Source organism: Pavona decussata, unplaced genomic scaffold (assembly GCF_977016875.1).
Source record: "Pavona decussata unplaced genomic scaffold, jaPavDecu1.1 SCAFFOLD_32, whole genome shotgun sequence".
In the NCBI taxonomy this organism is placed as follows: domain Eukaryota; kingdom Metazoa; phylum Cnidaria; class Anthozoa; order Scleractinia; family Agariciidae; genus Pavona; species Pavona decussata.
Genome location: NW_028145455.1, coordinates 1237738 through 1250764, shown reverse-complemented (window position 1 = coordinate 1250764; position 13027 = coordinate 1237738). Strand labels below are relative to the sequence as shown.

The window sequence follows — 13027 nt, the reverse complement described above, 5'->3', positions numbered from 1 at the left end:
ATGACAAAAAGATCAAAACTTTATGGTTCGGCGATCAGAGTGCATTTGCCGGCGAAAAAAATTGTTCAGCCTTCTGTAATCGCGAGATCAAAGGAAAGGTAAGTCTTGTATACAAAGGCACGCTCCAGGTTAGGAAAGACTGCTTACTTAAATATAAGGTGTCACTTTCGGCAGGCACGATTCCGCACAAAGGACTTCCGACCCGCCGTTTTGGAGTCTAAATGCCGCAAGGTTTTGCTCGAATCACTGCACCGATTTCATGCTTCGTTTGATTTTTAAATCAGGTTACCTTGTAAGTTTTAAGATTTGGTGAATTTAATAGCATTACATTGCGTAAAGGGTTCGTCTGCTGATGATATCTCAAAAGACAGTAGACAGGAAACTGTCAGTTGAAGATTCATAGTGTTTGGTGTACCCTCAAAAATAAAATAAACACTTTACTCTGAATGTGTGTACTTGCGACGGGCCGCTAATCAAATGCTAATGCGTGTTGCAACGCTTCCAAATGTTTACTTTTGCGTGATGACGAGAAAATAGGTTAGTGTGAGAGGTACAAAATATGGAATCAACACCATACTCAGTTGTCGAGGACTGGAGTTGAGGTTTTGGAGGTTAATTGATCCGATTAGTTTGATCTGTGATTTATTCGATCGCCTACTCGTGTTTCCGGCCGGTAGGTCGTATGACAGGAACTGTCTAGGGACCAGAGGTCAGAGAATTCAATAAACACTTCAATTCGGACGTGCATTCCTTTATAATTTTAAAAGAAGGTATCTTTAGATCTTCAATTGACCCGAAAACCTGGAAGTAACTAAGAGCTATATAACAGTCACTTCGTGTTTATAAGACTTCCGAAACTCGTGCCGTTTCCTCTCATCAGTAACTCGTGAGTTCTCTGCGTGTTTGAGATGATTTTAAGAGACACCCTGCAATTTAATCTGGAAAATCTCCTTTTATGGTTTTGCAGTGTCTTAGGACAGCGATTTTTCCAAACAATTCAGATGCCAGGAGGGTACAAACATCTGGAACTTACCGGAAGATACAAATCAGTTAAACCCCAAAATAGCGATGGACAAAAACTACCCCCCCCCCCCCCCAAAAAAAAAAGGAAAAAATGGGCAAAATCTTTCTCTGCCCCTCCACCCCTCCAAATAAAAATCCAAAATGTCAAAACTCCTTCACACCTTCTCTCTAGTTCTCCTTCTGAGCTTGTGAAAGGGAATGGGGGGAGGGGGTAGTACTTGAACTATTAAACCAACTTGATCACTGTCCTAATCCAAGTTATCCTAATGTGTCCTAATATGAACTGAGTATCAACAAGGCATGCCCCTCCGGTCCACTTTTGGGCATTCATTATTTCTTAGCTAAAATGGTAGTGTAACTATCCCAGAAGCAATCTGAGGTCAATATCATTAACCAATCTCAGTATGAACAGGGCTGACATACATTTGTAAGTTTGACTTGTTCTGACAAATTTGACAAATCCAGGGTACTCCCATTGTCCAATTTCAAGGCAGAGAGGAGGGCTGCATTTTTATTTTCTCCCTGTTCCTTGTGTATTGGTAGAATCCTGTGGATATCTGGCTCCTGGGCCCAGTTGCTCAAAGCATGGTTAGCGCTCACCTGGGCTAAATACCATAACAACCTATAGGTTTTAATACCTCTTAACCAATGGTTAGCGCTAACCATGCTTCGAGCAACTCAGCCCTGGAGAGAGGGGAAAAGGGTTTCCTAAGGACTGTTTTCTAAGTGAAATTCATTTCCTGCTTCAAGTTCTGATGTCAGTGCCTCCTGCTTTCTAGCCTTAAGGCCTTTTTTCTTTTGTTTGTTTGTTTAAGACTTTAAAGGGGCTTGGTAGCATAAGTTTGGAGAATTTAAGCTGGTCATAGAATTGAATGAAACCTCAAAATAACTGTTTAAAGCTATAGAAAAACACTGAAAAACAAGGAAGCTATTTGTGCAGGTAAACTTGAAAACGGTGGGCCGACTTTTCTCAAGTTTATTTTAGTTTGCATGAAAGTGTGATCTGTAACATGCAGATCAGTTTGTGGCCATGATTTCATCAATAAATGAATTTTGAATCACCATTTTCATGTTTAGAGCTCATGTTCGCTTAAATACAGGGACCTAGTAAATTGGCTTTAAGTAGTGGAGCCAATCAGCCTCTGTGCAGCCTTACTGCAACATGTTCAAGAAAACACTGGAAATTCTGTGGTACTTGTGACGTCAGAACATCACTTCTCACAAAGGTCAGAAGAAAATTGATTGGAGAAATGGTCTTATAAGGGTTTAATAGGGCTTCAAGGTTCTTGCTTTTAAAATAAAGATCGAAAGGACTCCATCTCTCCGCATGGCTCCAAGGAAATTAAATCAATATTTATAACCAGGCAACAAAAGGTGCCTTGGACTCCCACGTCTTCAATCTGGCAGCAACAAAGTAAAATAGCTTTATCCTCAATTAGAAAATATTGTGGATCAAAATTGATTCATTCATGTGGAGCAAGTAATACTTCAATCATTTTATTGGCCACAGGGAAATAACAATAATTATTATTATTATTTATTATTTTGATATTAAAATAAAATTATTGACTAAAGCTTATCAATAGCAGTCAGTATCATTTCCCAAAACATACAAGAGCATGTGTTAAAAAATTAATGATACATTTTCCCTGTGAAGAAAAAATAGATTTCAAGAATTTTAGTTTAAAATGGAGTTTTAAAGTTCTAAAACAAGCTAAATGCGGCTGATCTGCTTGGTGTGTTGTCACAAGCTGTAGGAGATTTAGCACCAAAAGAAAAGCTGAACTCAGCAGACTCTGGTGTTGTTTGTTGTTGATTAGATTGATTAGGACTAGCCTCTCCAAAGATGGAACAGCCATTTAATGGAGATAGACTTGTCCCAAAGAATCCTGTGCCACCTGTGCTCTCCATTGGTGACCCAAAGAGGTTTGAAGTCTGTCCAGACATACGCAATTCACCACCTGACCCTGTTCAGAATAAGTAGGAACCAACTTATGGTCTAAAATCATCCACAATAGATTATTTTGCATCGAAAACGAAGATTGAAACATTCTAGTTCAATATAAGGTGAAAAGCATTGAATGATGAAATAACTTTTAAACTTTTGAAGTAAAGGGTTCTACTGGGAATATAAACAAATTAGCATGTAATAGTTTCTTAATGATTTTTGTATTAAATCTGCTTTGCTATTATTGCTTGATTATTTTCTGGTGTTTTTTGTTTAATGCACTTCATTGTGCAATGTTATCTAATAGCTTATAATCACTGTGTTAATTCTAATGATTGTATATGATTATATTGATGACATTTGTGGATTGCTCATGCAATCAATTAAGCTGATCAGGCAACTCAAATTTGCGTATCGTTACACAGAACTATTGCATGCCTTGAAAAACACTACACTGTAGAACTTGTTCCTGTGACCCAAGCATGAGTATACATAGCAAAGGGCTTTTTAAGCGATGGATAGTAAAGTTTCCTATATGCAATGGGGCTTTTCCCTGATTCAGTCCACTTTCTGTGTGCTTTCTCTGAACTTCTCACTTGGCATATTTTCTAGAGATTGCATTAATCCATATAGCGTGATAGTTGAGATAACCAGCTTTAGGACCCCCTGGTTATAAACCCTCTCAGAACTTTTTGCTTAAGCCCACTCCACTAAATTTTTGCGGCAGAAATCATGCAAACTAGTAAGGAATTGTTTCAAGAGGACTTTTGTTTTATTATAATTTATTATGAATTTATATACTAACCTGTAGGTCCAGGAAAGTTCCTTGTTTCTTGTATGTTGAATAAGAAATCTGCATTTGCTGCATTTGCCTGTGATATATCACACACAAAGATATCAATGTTATAGTTATAGTTTGGTTTTTACATGTAATGAAAATACAGTAGAACTATAAACTTGAAAGGGGTCTGAATCTCCCAAATATTTAATTTTTTATGAATTACCTGACTACAAGAAAGGTTCACTGAATGTTCTAAAGATAAAAAAAAACAGCACCCCAGTTCAAGTAAAAAATCTTCTCATTAGTCACAGTGGGATCTGAATGAGTTTTCATCTTGACTCAAGTAAGATTTGCAAGACTTGAGCAAGGTGCTGTGGTTTCAAAATTATAACATGTAGCCATTTCAATGTTGGCTCAAGGCAAGAGAGAGGTCACTGGAATACCCCTTCCCCCACCTTCCCCTCCCACCCAAACTTTGGATACTGTTTCTCATTAAAATATGTGGTCTTCCAATGATTTGATAAAAAAAGCATTGTATAGTTTTCTTACTTAAGATTGGTGATGTACCAAAAAAAATAATAAATTTGCTTTTTAACTGACCTGTTCGTTGTTTCTGTCTACAGAACTGTCAAACATTGGCCTACTCTGAAACAGGAAGCCATCTCCAGGAGATTTTGTGAGCTGCTGGATGATGTTTGAGTGCATCTCAAAGTTAAATGGACTGTTAGTTGCTTCTGAACTTGGATTAAAACCAGAGTCATGCTGAGCTGTTGATATTGGTGTTGTGGGGAAGGCTGATCCCTTCTCAGTGTGATGTGAAGTGATGAAGGGACTCACAGTGACAGCTGTGTAATTAACATGTAAAGCGGCAATTAGCATTACTTAACTGTAAAACACTTACCGTAGATTGATCTAGATATGCAATGGATATGTGGAATTACTGATGGGTTGTTAAATGCTATACGGTTAACAAGGTAGGGACTCAGGCATGGGAGGCAACATCGCCCCTGCATGGAACTTGAAAAACAGCTCAGTCAGACTTGCTTTGAAGCCAAAATATATTTTAATTTTACTAGCAATGCAGTCATATAAACTTACAGCACACAATTTGTTCCAATGCACCACTTGTGGTCTGAATTTGTGGCTGAATGTATAAGTGTTGATCCTGAGCTATACTTGTCTCGAAAGCTTGGTTGTCTGTAAAATTTTTGCTCAGCTGCTTATCTGAGGTTATTTCAGGTAACAGTTCATTCTGTACATGAGAGAGCCCTTTATCCTGCACTGATTCGTGATGTTGCTGTTTATCCATGCTTCTGTCTTTAGCTGGCTCTTCTTCCATATATTCATCACTTTGATTCTGCACTGGCTTTGAGGATAATCTGTGGTTGGCAAGCGGACTTGCTAGCTGAAGTGGTACTAGGCTCACTGGAGATTGAAGTGGTGTGTGTGGCACTTCTGTTAAAAGAGCTGCTGTTGAAAACAGAATTGCAGAATGATATTTAAAACCAGGGTAGGGACTGATTTATTCACCCTTACTCCCTTTCACATTAGAGAGGTGTCTGTAAGGAGAGGTTCAACGTCACATTATATCGAAATGTAAACTGTGGATGAAAGACCATTGCAGTTATGTATGCAAGTTAAGCCAGTAAAGGCTGCAGCAAGAAAGCCAAAAATAAAATTCGGGCTTCTTTTTCCCGCTGCTTTAGTTGTTGACCGTTTGTTATTTTTGTTGTGAAGAAATGACCTAGTTTCAGCTCACCACGTGTTGCTATGTAGCTCAGTGGTTTGCACAGCTCCTGACTGGCTGATGAAAGTCATGGTTTAAATTCCTGTGCATCAGGGACTCTGTTGTTGGTAACATTATGTACAATGCTTTTCGATTTTTTACAGTTTTTGAGACTTTCATTAGTGGTTACAACAGTGTGTGTAAAGACCGTGATGTTTGGAAGTGCTGTGGGCCTTATAACTTCATGATAGTCTAGATAATCATACCTTTATTTGGTGATGTGTTTTTCTGTTCTTTCTCCTCAGATATCCTAGTCAGTTCATCTTTTGTGTGCATTACTTTGGCGTTAACTTCATGTAAATTGCCTGCAGTTTTTCTTGTTTCAAGATTTAACTGAGCACTTCTTGTTGTCAAAGAATAAAATCAAGGCGATGAAGGCCTCCGTAGCAACCAAAAGATGGTGAGGATTTAAGGTGCCAGTGTTCGATAGGCCATATTCAGAAATAATAAACCAAATAGCCTTAATATGAACTGTTAATATCTGATATTCCCCTCTGATTGCGCCAAATTATCACCAGGATAATTATTTTGTACTCTAGTGGTTCAAAACTAATTCCGGATTGAAGTGTACCAGCTCTCGATCTTTCAGAGTGTAACTTGTGCAATCCTTTTTGCTTACAGGCCTTTGTCTGTTATCACTTGCTTTAGTCCTTAAGGGGGAGTTACACCTGAACGCCATTTTTCCGCCACTTGACATGGCTTTAATGGAAATATCGCGTTCGCGTTTCAGGCAATCCAAAAACCCTATCATCATATCGTGAATTTGTGTTGTGGGGTATTTTGTGAATTTTTGGGTGATTTTTGGGTATATTTGGGAGGAGTAGTTTTTCTAGAAAGATTGGTAAAATTAAGAGAAATAAGAAATATTGAAGATTCAGTGAAGTTTTGAAATTGGAAATGTAGTTAATAATTATAAGACGGAACCAGCTCTGTTGAATTAGACATATCTTGTAAAATATTTGTTTGAATAAAAATCAAAAAAAAGAACTCCACTCAGTCAATACTGCAAGACCATTAAGTGAACTTTTAGGTAGCTGTAATTGCCGACGTAAAGATGTAGTTGGATTGGTCACCTATTTATTTGTATTTATTACGCTAAATAAAATGGTAAATACTTGAATACTTTAAATGGATACAGTTTGATGATCACAGGAATGGCTGATCTGAATCCTTTCTCTATTGTTTCTGAAATTAGTGATTGGAATGGTCAGTTATCAATTTATTTAATATTGCATGTATTTTAAGGGTTATCTTACAATTTTATTTTTTCGCTCTCGGGTTTTGGTAAGTAACCAACCAAATAAGCTATCTGTATTTCTTTGTTCTTTAAAAAGGTTCTTATCGCATAGTTATGCATTATATGGTGTAAAATCAGTTACCATACATACTCTGACAAAATGATGGAAATCTTTCTGTACCTTCGATGTTTTTCTTTTCCTTTTCCATACTTGAAATACCATTCTGAAGTTTTGCAACTGTGGATTTTATCCTCTCCACTATAGGAAGACAACAAAATAGAAACAAGTGGAAAGGGATCACTTGCCGTAGACTCGCCGTATTTTAAAAGAGATGTGCACAGCTTTAATTACAACATACTATTCAAGTACTTCCTGTGTAAGATGTGAAGAACCAAAGAGAGATTTTTGCTTTAAAGATTTAGCATGTCTGTTACATCTCTATTAAAACTGGAAGTGTATCATCAAACTGACTTACATTCTTTTTCATCCTGCGTTGTACAGTTCTTTATCCTCTCCAGTTCCTTTGCTTTTGCCTTACTTTCATACTGCTTTTTGTATCTGTCCCATATTGCCTGGTACTTTGCAAGAACGCCTTGGTTCTCCAACCTACAAATCACGAGCACCAAGGGCGAGTTGCATAAAACTTAACGGCGGGCATAAATGCTACTGTCAGACGTTAAAATACTGAATGCGACTGGGATGAAGGTCTGGCGTTTGCAGTTACTCCCGACGTTAAATTTTATTCAACTCACACCGAAGCTTGAGTGTTTTGGGATTCAGATGGTTTTATGTCAGCTGGAACTTCAATGGAACCACCTCTCTATTACGACCACTCACTCGTGCGCAAACAAACACCCAGTCATTTTCTTCACTGGGACCCCGTTTATCCCGGCGAATCGTGACCAACGACCACTTTTTGGACTCCACTGAAAAGAGCTCTTTTTAGCAAACTCACATACAAATTGACAAAAAATCAGTTACCTTTTTAACTCATGTTCGCCTTACTAATTCCTGTTACCTTCTATTTTTCGTATTTTTCTGGACCGAGTTAAAAACCTAAATTGGCCACCATTAATACAAAAGCTAACGTTTCGAGCGCTAGCCCTTCGTCAGAATATCAGCTTGTTGTGGGCTGTGTATGGTTTATATATAATTAAGCAGCGGAACAACACTATTGGTAGAAGCATTTTAACGTGAAAAACAAGAATGCGTTAGTTGCTCTTTGATTTCGTGGGGATAAATAACAGTTTAGGAGTGCCAGGTTGAAAGGCAAATTTTTGTTCTAAACTTTTACGGTTTTCTGTGTTGCCTCAATGTGGGAAGAGGCCGCAGACCGCCATATTTTTTTTAACGAAGAAAAATCTCGCATTTTTGTTCTCAGGGGCCTTTGATAGTCTTATTTCTAGACTATGGATTTGTGAGTATTCTCACAAACCCATGGTGATCTGCGGCCTGACCCTACATAGAGGTGGGGGTAATTGCCCGTTCTTCCATCTTACAGGCCGTCCCTTGTCAGCCTCCCTCGCCCTCCGGCTTGCCACTGACCAACCGAACGTGACGGTCAGGGGAAAAAATGGATGTGTTGAGGTGGTGGCGTGTTAAACTCTTGCCTGGATTGTTGTGCTTTAGCAAGCACCATCTCTTTCTTCCTCCGTAATGCTTCTTCGTGTTCCTGAAGAACACTGTTGGTTCGTTTTAAGCTGTAGATGAAGTGGGTGACAGAATTAATGTTAAGCGTATGGTAATAATAATTTTAGTCCGACCAGTTGTAGTATGAGTCATTCTTTTTAGGCTTCCTTACCAGACAATTGACACCGGCGTAAAAATTTGTAGCAGAGGCAGTGAGGATCTTTCACTTATCCAGCATGAATTATTTATCATATTTGTACGGTTGCTAATTTAATGTCTTCATTCTCTTTGTTTCATTTATTAACCATTTTAAACTAAATTATACTCAAACGAGCTCTGTTGGCGCTCAGTTTATGAGGGAACGATGGTCTTTGCTCATTTCAAACAAGGAAATGTAATTAATGATTGCGTGTTTTTCAATTTACAAGGCTCAATACCTTTCGCATATCTCCCTGTTCTGAGTAAACTGTTTGTATAACTGTTTAGCTTCCTCATCAAGCTGTGTTGTGGACTTCTCTAACTCCTCTACTTGGCGGGTTTTCTCGTCCAATTGTCTCAAAAGAGCTGTCACGGTGAAAATATACACGCAGAGAGTTTTTCGGTTTCACAAGTAGTAACATAATGGTGGATCTAGACTTGCCTGAAAGGTGGCCCTAAAGTTAAAACTGAGGGAGCGGAATCATGATTGTCTGAACTACTCTAGTCTCAACACGCTCTAAGACCTTTAGTTATTTTCTTCGATCAAAATGGGTTAGAAACACTTCTCCTTTTTATCACCCTTTCAGTTTTCTCTCAGTAGTCTTAAATTATATATCTGATATGAATAGGGCAATGCATTGATTAAGGTTACCCTATATCTTCAGAGGTGTCTCGCGTTTAAGCGATGTAGCGCGTCCAGCTTAAAGGGTAGATACCTAAACCCCTATATCAAATTAAAGCTTACTAGCCAAGAATTTTGAAATAAAATGAATTGTCGAATTTTTCACGACCTTTAAATGCGAGCGTCCGAATCATCTTTTTAAAGCTACAAGTCAAAGCGAATTTTGTTTTTCGCTAATTTAATCTGCTCCTCAGTTTCCGGACCAAAACCGCTAAAAAACGTGTCTGCGTTTTGCCATATTCAATCACAATGAAAAGTTATAGAGCATTTTCGAAATAGGATGAAAAAAATGTGTAGTGATCGTACAAAAATCGCTCTCGGAGAAAAAATATTTCGAAAGAAAAAAATTGCCGACACGTTTTTGTTGTTCATATGTTAAACTAGCTACTGTCCAAATTTGAAGGCAAACGGACAAATTCCTTTTGAGTTTTAGCTCTTTGTAGTGGCTACTCCAAGTGAAAAAATTGATTCGAGAAAACCGGCGCTAAAAATTCGGCAATTCATTTTATTTCAAAATTCTTGGTTTAGTTTGATAGCCAGCTCTATAAGCTTTAATTTGATATAAGGGTTCTGGTATCTACAGTTTAAACCGGACGCGCTACATCCCTTGGACGTGAGACACCTCTGAAGACACCTCTGAAGGTATAGGGTAACCTTAACCGAGCAAGTGTGGGGCAAAAACCTCCTCTCAACAGTGTAGTAGATCCACAAAACTGAAAAAAAATATAAGCAATAGTCAGTTCAATCAATCATCTGAACTAGGTCGGGTTGGCCAATGCCATGCACACTTCAAAGTATGGCAAGGCTTCGTTTTTTAACATAAAAGTCGAAATAGTTTACCGGGGGTGACTATCGTCCCAGGAAAAACGTTTGTTTTCCTTGCAGCATATACGTGGTTTGACCACTTAGTGTCCAAAAGGCCCTCCCATAAAATGTTTGGTCATCCATCGTCAGACCGAGAAATTTTTTCCAAAAGTAGAAAAAAAAAGGTTCCTGGTTAATTTCATGGCTCCTTTTCTCTGGTGTTGGTCAAGTCCTAACATGTTTCCCAAGTTTTAATCTGCCTTGTCTTGATTCTGACAACTCTCACATCTAAAGCACTCTTAATGATATCTTATCTACACGCCTTTTAGACTGATAGCGGTATGTTGTAAAATGGCAGTCACGCGGGATGCGGGAAGATATAATCAAGAGTCGTGATATATTTTTTTTCGACTGACCGAGCGACACATGCAGTTTCACGAGATATCAAGTTAAAGGGCGATTACAAAAAAAATGATCAGTTTATGGCCAAAAGAGTTTCCTATAGGCCCGAGACATAACAATCGCTCAGAAATGTCCTATCCATGCAGGTTATAAAAACGCTTTTGGTTTATATTGGTTTTTCATCCAAGGGGAAGATTGCTTGTTAGTGCACGTACTTTCCTTGCCAGTGCAGGGACCCAGGGGGGGGGGGGGGGGGGGGTACTCTGATAAATTTCGGATAGGTGTTAAAGGATGAGACAAACGAAAATTGATACCCCAAACCCGAACAATGAGACCCTATTCAAGGGATAAACAAAAACTAAGAATTTAATGTCGGGAACGGCTTTATTTCGTTCCTGTAACATCGGAAGTTAAGCATCAAGCATAGAATACTAGAGTAAGCCTAGCTTAATAATATGCCATCATAACCATGGAACATCTTTCAGAGAAGTTTGTTTCGTAGTTATGCTAGCCTGCTGAGCTAGCGGAATTGCTTCTGCGCGCGCAAGAGTTTTGGTTGCGAAACCGCAATTCCCGCGGCTTTGCCGCGAAAAGCGAGCGCCACGGTAAGCGTCTCCTCCCCATTCTCATTATTTAGCTGATAAATAATAATTTATCTTTTGGATAATAATTTTCATTATTTAGCTGATATAACTTAGGTAGCCCATCACTGCGGGAACACAACGCCAACACGTGCAAAAATGATACCCTAGTTAAGGATCGAGACCCTCAAAAACCATACCCTATCGGGCGGCACATACCTATCTAGCCCATATATGGGAGAACCCCCTCCCCCGGGTGCAGGGATCATTGAAATCATCCGTGAAAAACATGGCCGGGCCTAGCGGACGCCTAATCACTCATCAATTTCCAGTATTTATTACTCAGGAAGTCCTGGAAATGTTCACTCAACACGAATATTCGAACAATTTAGAAATTCTAAAATTACATTCAAAATAAGCTTACATATAACGTATTTTTTTAAGGAGTTTACCTGTATATCGTTGTTTTTCTGTCTCAATCAGTTTAACTTGCTCCGCATTTTCAAATTCTGTCATTTAGGAAAAATAAACAATAAGCTTAAGGCTTAAGTCAGGTAAACCATTATTTTGCGGCAGTTTTCCTTTAATTACCAGTAATGTCTGAATTAAGTTTAAAACTTCCGTTCAAACAAGCTTATGGAGACCATGGCTGAAAAAAGTTTATCTTGAAAGACATGCAATCACAACAAAGGGTCGAAGTTTTTTAGTAAGATTAATCTTATCTCGGATTATCGCAGCTATTTCCATTGTAACATATAAGCGGTTTGCATGGCTTATTCCAAGGAGCTGAAACGTTTAGAACGACAAAATCTACCATTACTGTCTTTGATTTTAGTCTCGTTTTTCGTAGATGACTGAATCATAAGCTCAACCTTATTTTACTGACACGAGACAAGTTCTTGTGTGGCTCGTAACCGAACTGTACAATAAATGATGCCTGGTCGTCTTTTGGATAGGTTTAAGTTAAAGGCTTGAGACAAAATTGAAAATTAACGCCTAAAACGTTACTGTAAGTTTAAATGAAAGCTTAGCTTAATCTTACGTTCAAGTCTTACCTGCTTTCTGAATGAGCTTCTCAATTCCAGGTGAACTTTGCTGATGCTGTGAAACTAAGCGTTGAGGGATGACTGGAGAGTTCAAATCTGACGTCTGCATCTTCAAGATTGCTAATCTTTTCCTGATACTTATCTATCCTGCTGTATCCCTTTATAAGGTTGGGCAAAAAGTCAGCATTTTCTTCCACTTTCTCGCTAATTTAGGACTCTTTTCGGTTTGTTTTGTTTTTTATTGCCAGCCTCTTGCCAGCCGGTTTCCCCGTACAGTTTTGGCGCCAAAAGTTCCCGCCCTTTTTAGCCTGCGACGCGGCTTGCCATTTTAGACTTGTTGCCCTGTCAGGGAACACCCGCGGGTCATAGCAAGTTCGTTCGAAGAGGATCCACCTGGCTTGTCTTGGGTAGGGGGGTTATGGAAGACACCACCTCTCTCAGCGTGAACATTACCGAAAAAAATTGATTGGCTTTAACATTCAGTTTAGTTGATACAGAAATATTCAGCTAGTAAGAGCCTGCATTGCTAGACAAACAAGAAAAGTATGGTTTGAATCAGAATATTGGATAGAGGGGTGGCTAAGCAATAAAGACACCATCTTTTGCGGTTGAGGAGGTGGGGGCGGAGGGTTGCAGCCAGCTAGTGACTACCATTTTGTGGTTTTGTGGGTCCTGTTTGAGTGTAGTAGTTTTGACAACTTCCCAGGTTAGATTCCATTTTGCCGTGCGTCTGTACTCTACCGATGACACACAGATGACGTCAAAACGTGGTGAAAACAAAGAAGTACGCTACGAGCCGGCCGCAGACGAGTGGCGTGACTTATGTTCTTACCACGTTTTGACGTCCTCTGTGAATTATCAGAGTACAGACCCACGGCAAAATGAAATCTATTTGTTTTTAGATTTAGT

At 38.9% G+C, this 13027-nt stretch overlaps 1 protein-coding gene and 1 long non-coding RNA gene across 3 annotated transcripts; one reads left to right on the top strand and one right to left on the bottom strand.

Moving 5' to 3' along the window:
• LOC146484542 (uncharacterized) lies at positions 1-6658 on the top strand. Of its 2 annotated transcripts, XR_014863595.1 has the most exons (5): positions 1-98; positions 175-284; positions 4376-4612; positions 4992-5262; positions 5784-6658. It is a non-coding gene; the product is annotated as an uncharacterized LOC146484542 (long non-coding RNA). The 2 variants fall into 2 exon arrangements; XR_014863596.1 differs by lacking the exon at positions 4992-5262.
• Positions 2505-12375, bottom strand: LOC146484541 (uncharacterized). Its single transcript, XM_085104623.1, has 12 exons — positions 12128-12375; positions 11525-11581; positions 8843-8969; positions 8387-8476; positions 7252-7382; positions 6957-7034; positions 6675-6723; positions 5745-5878; positions 4851-5222; positions 4353-4597; positions 3777-3843; positions 2505-2990 (listed from the first exon to the last, which is right to left on the bottom strand). The coding sequence occupies exons 1-12, from the start codon at positions 12225-12227 to the stop codon at positions 2728-2730; spliced, it is 1713 nt and encodes a 570-aa protein (XP_084960749.1). The 5' UTR covers positions 12228-12375; the 3' UTR covers positions 2505-2727.
• Positions 12376-13027: the final 652 nt, after the last annotated feature.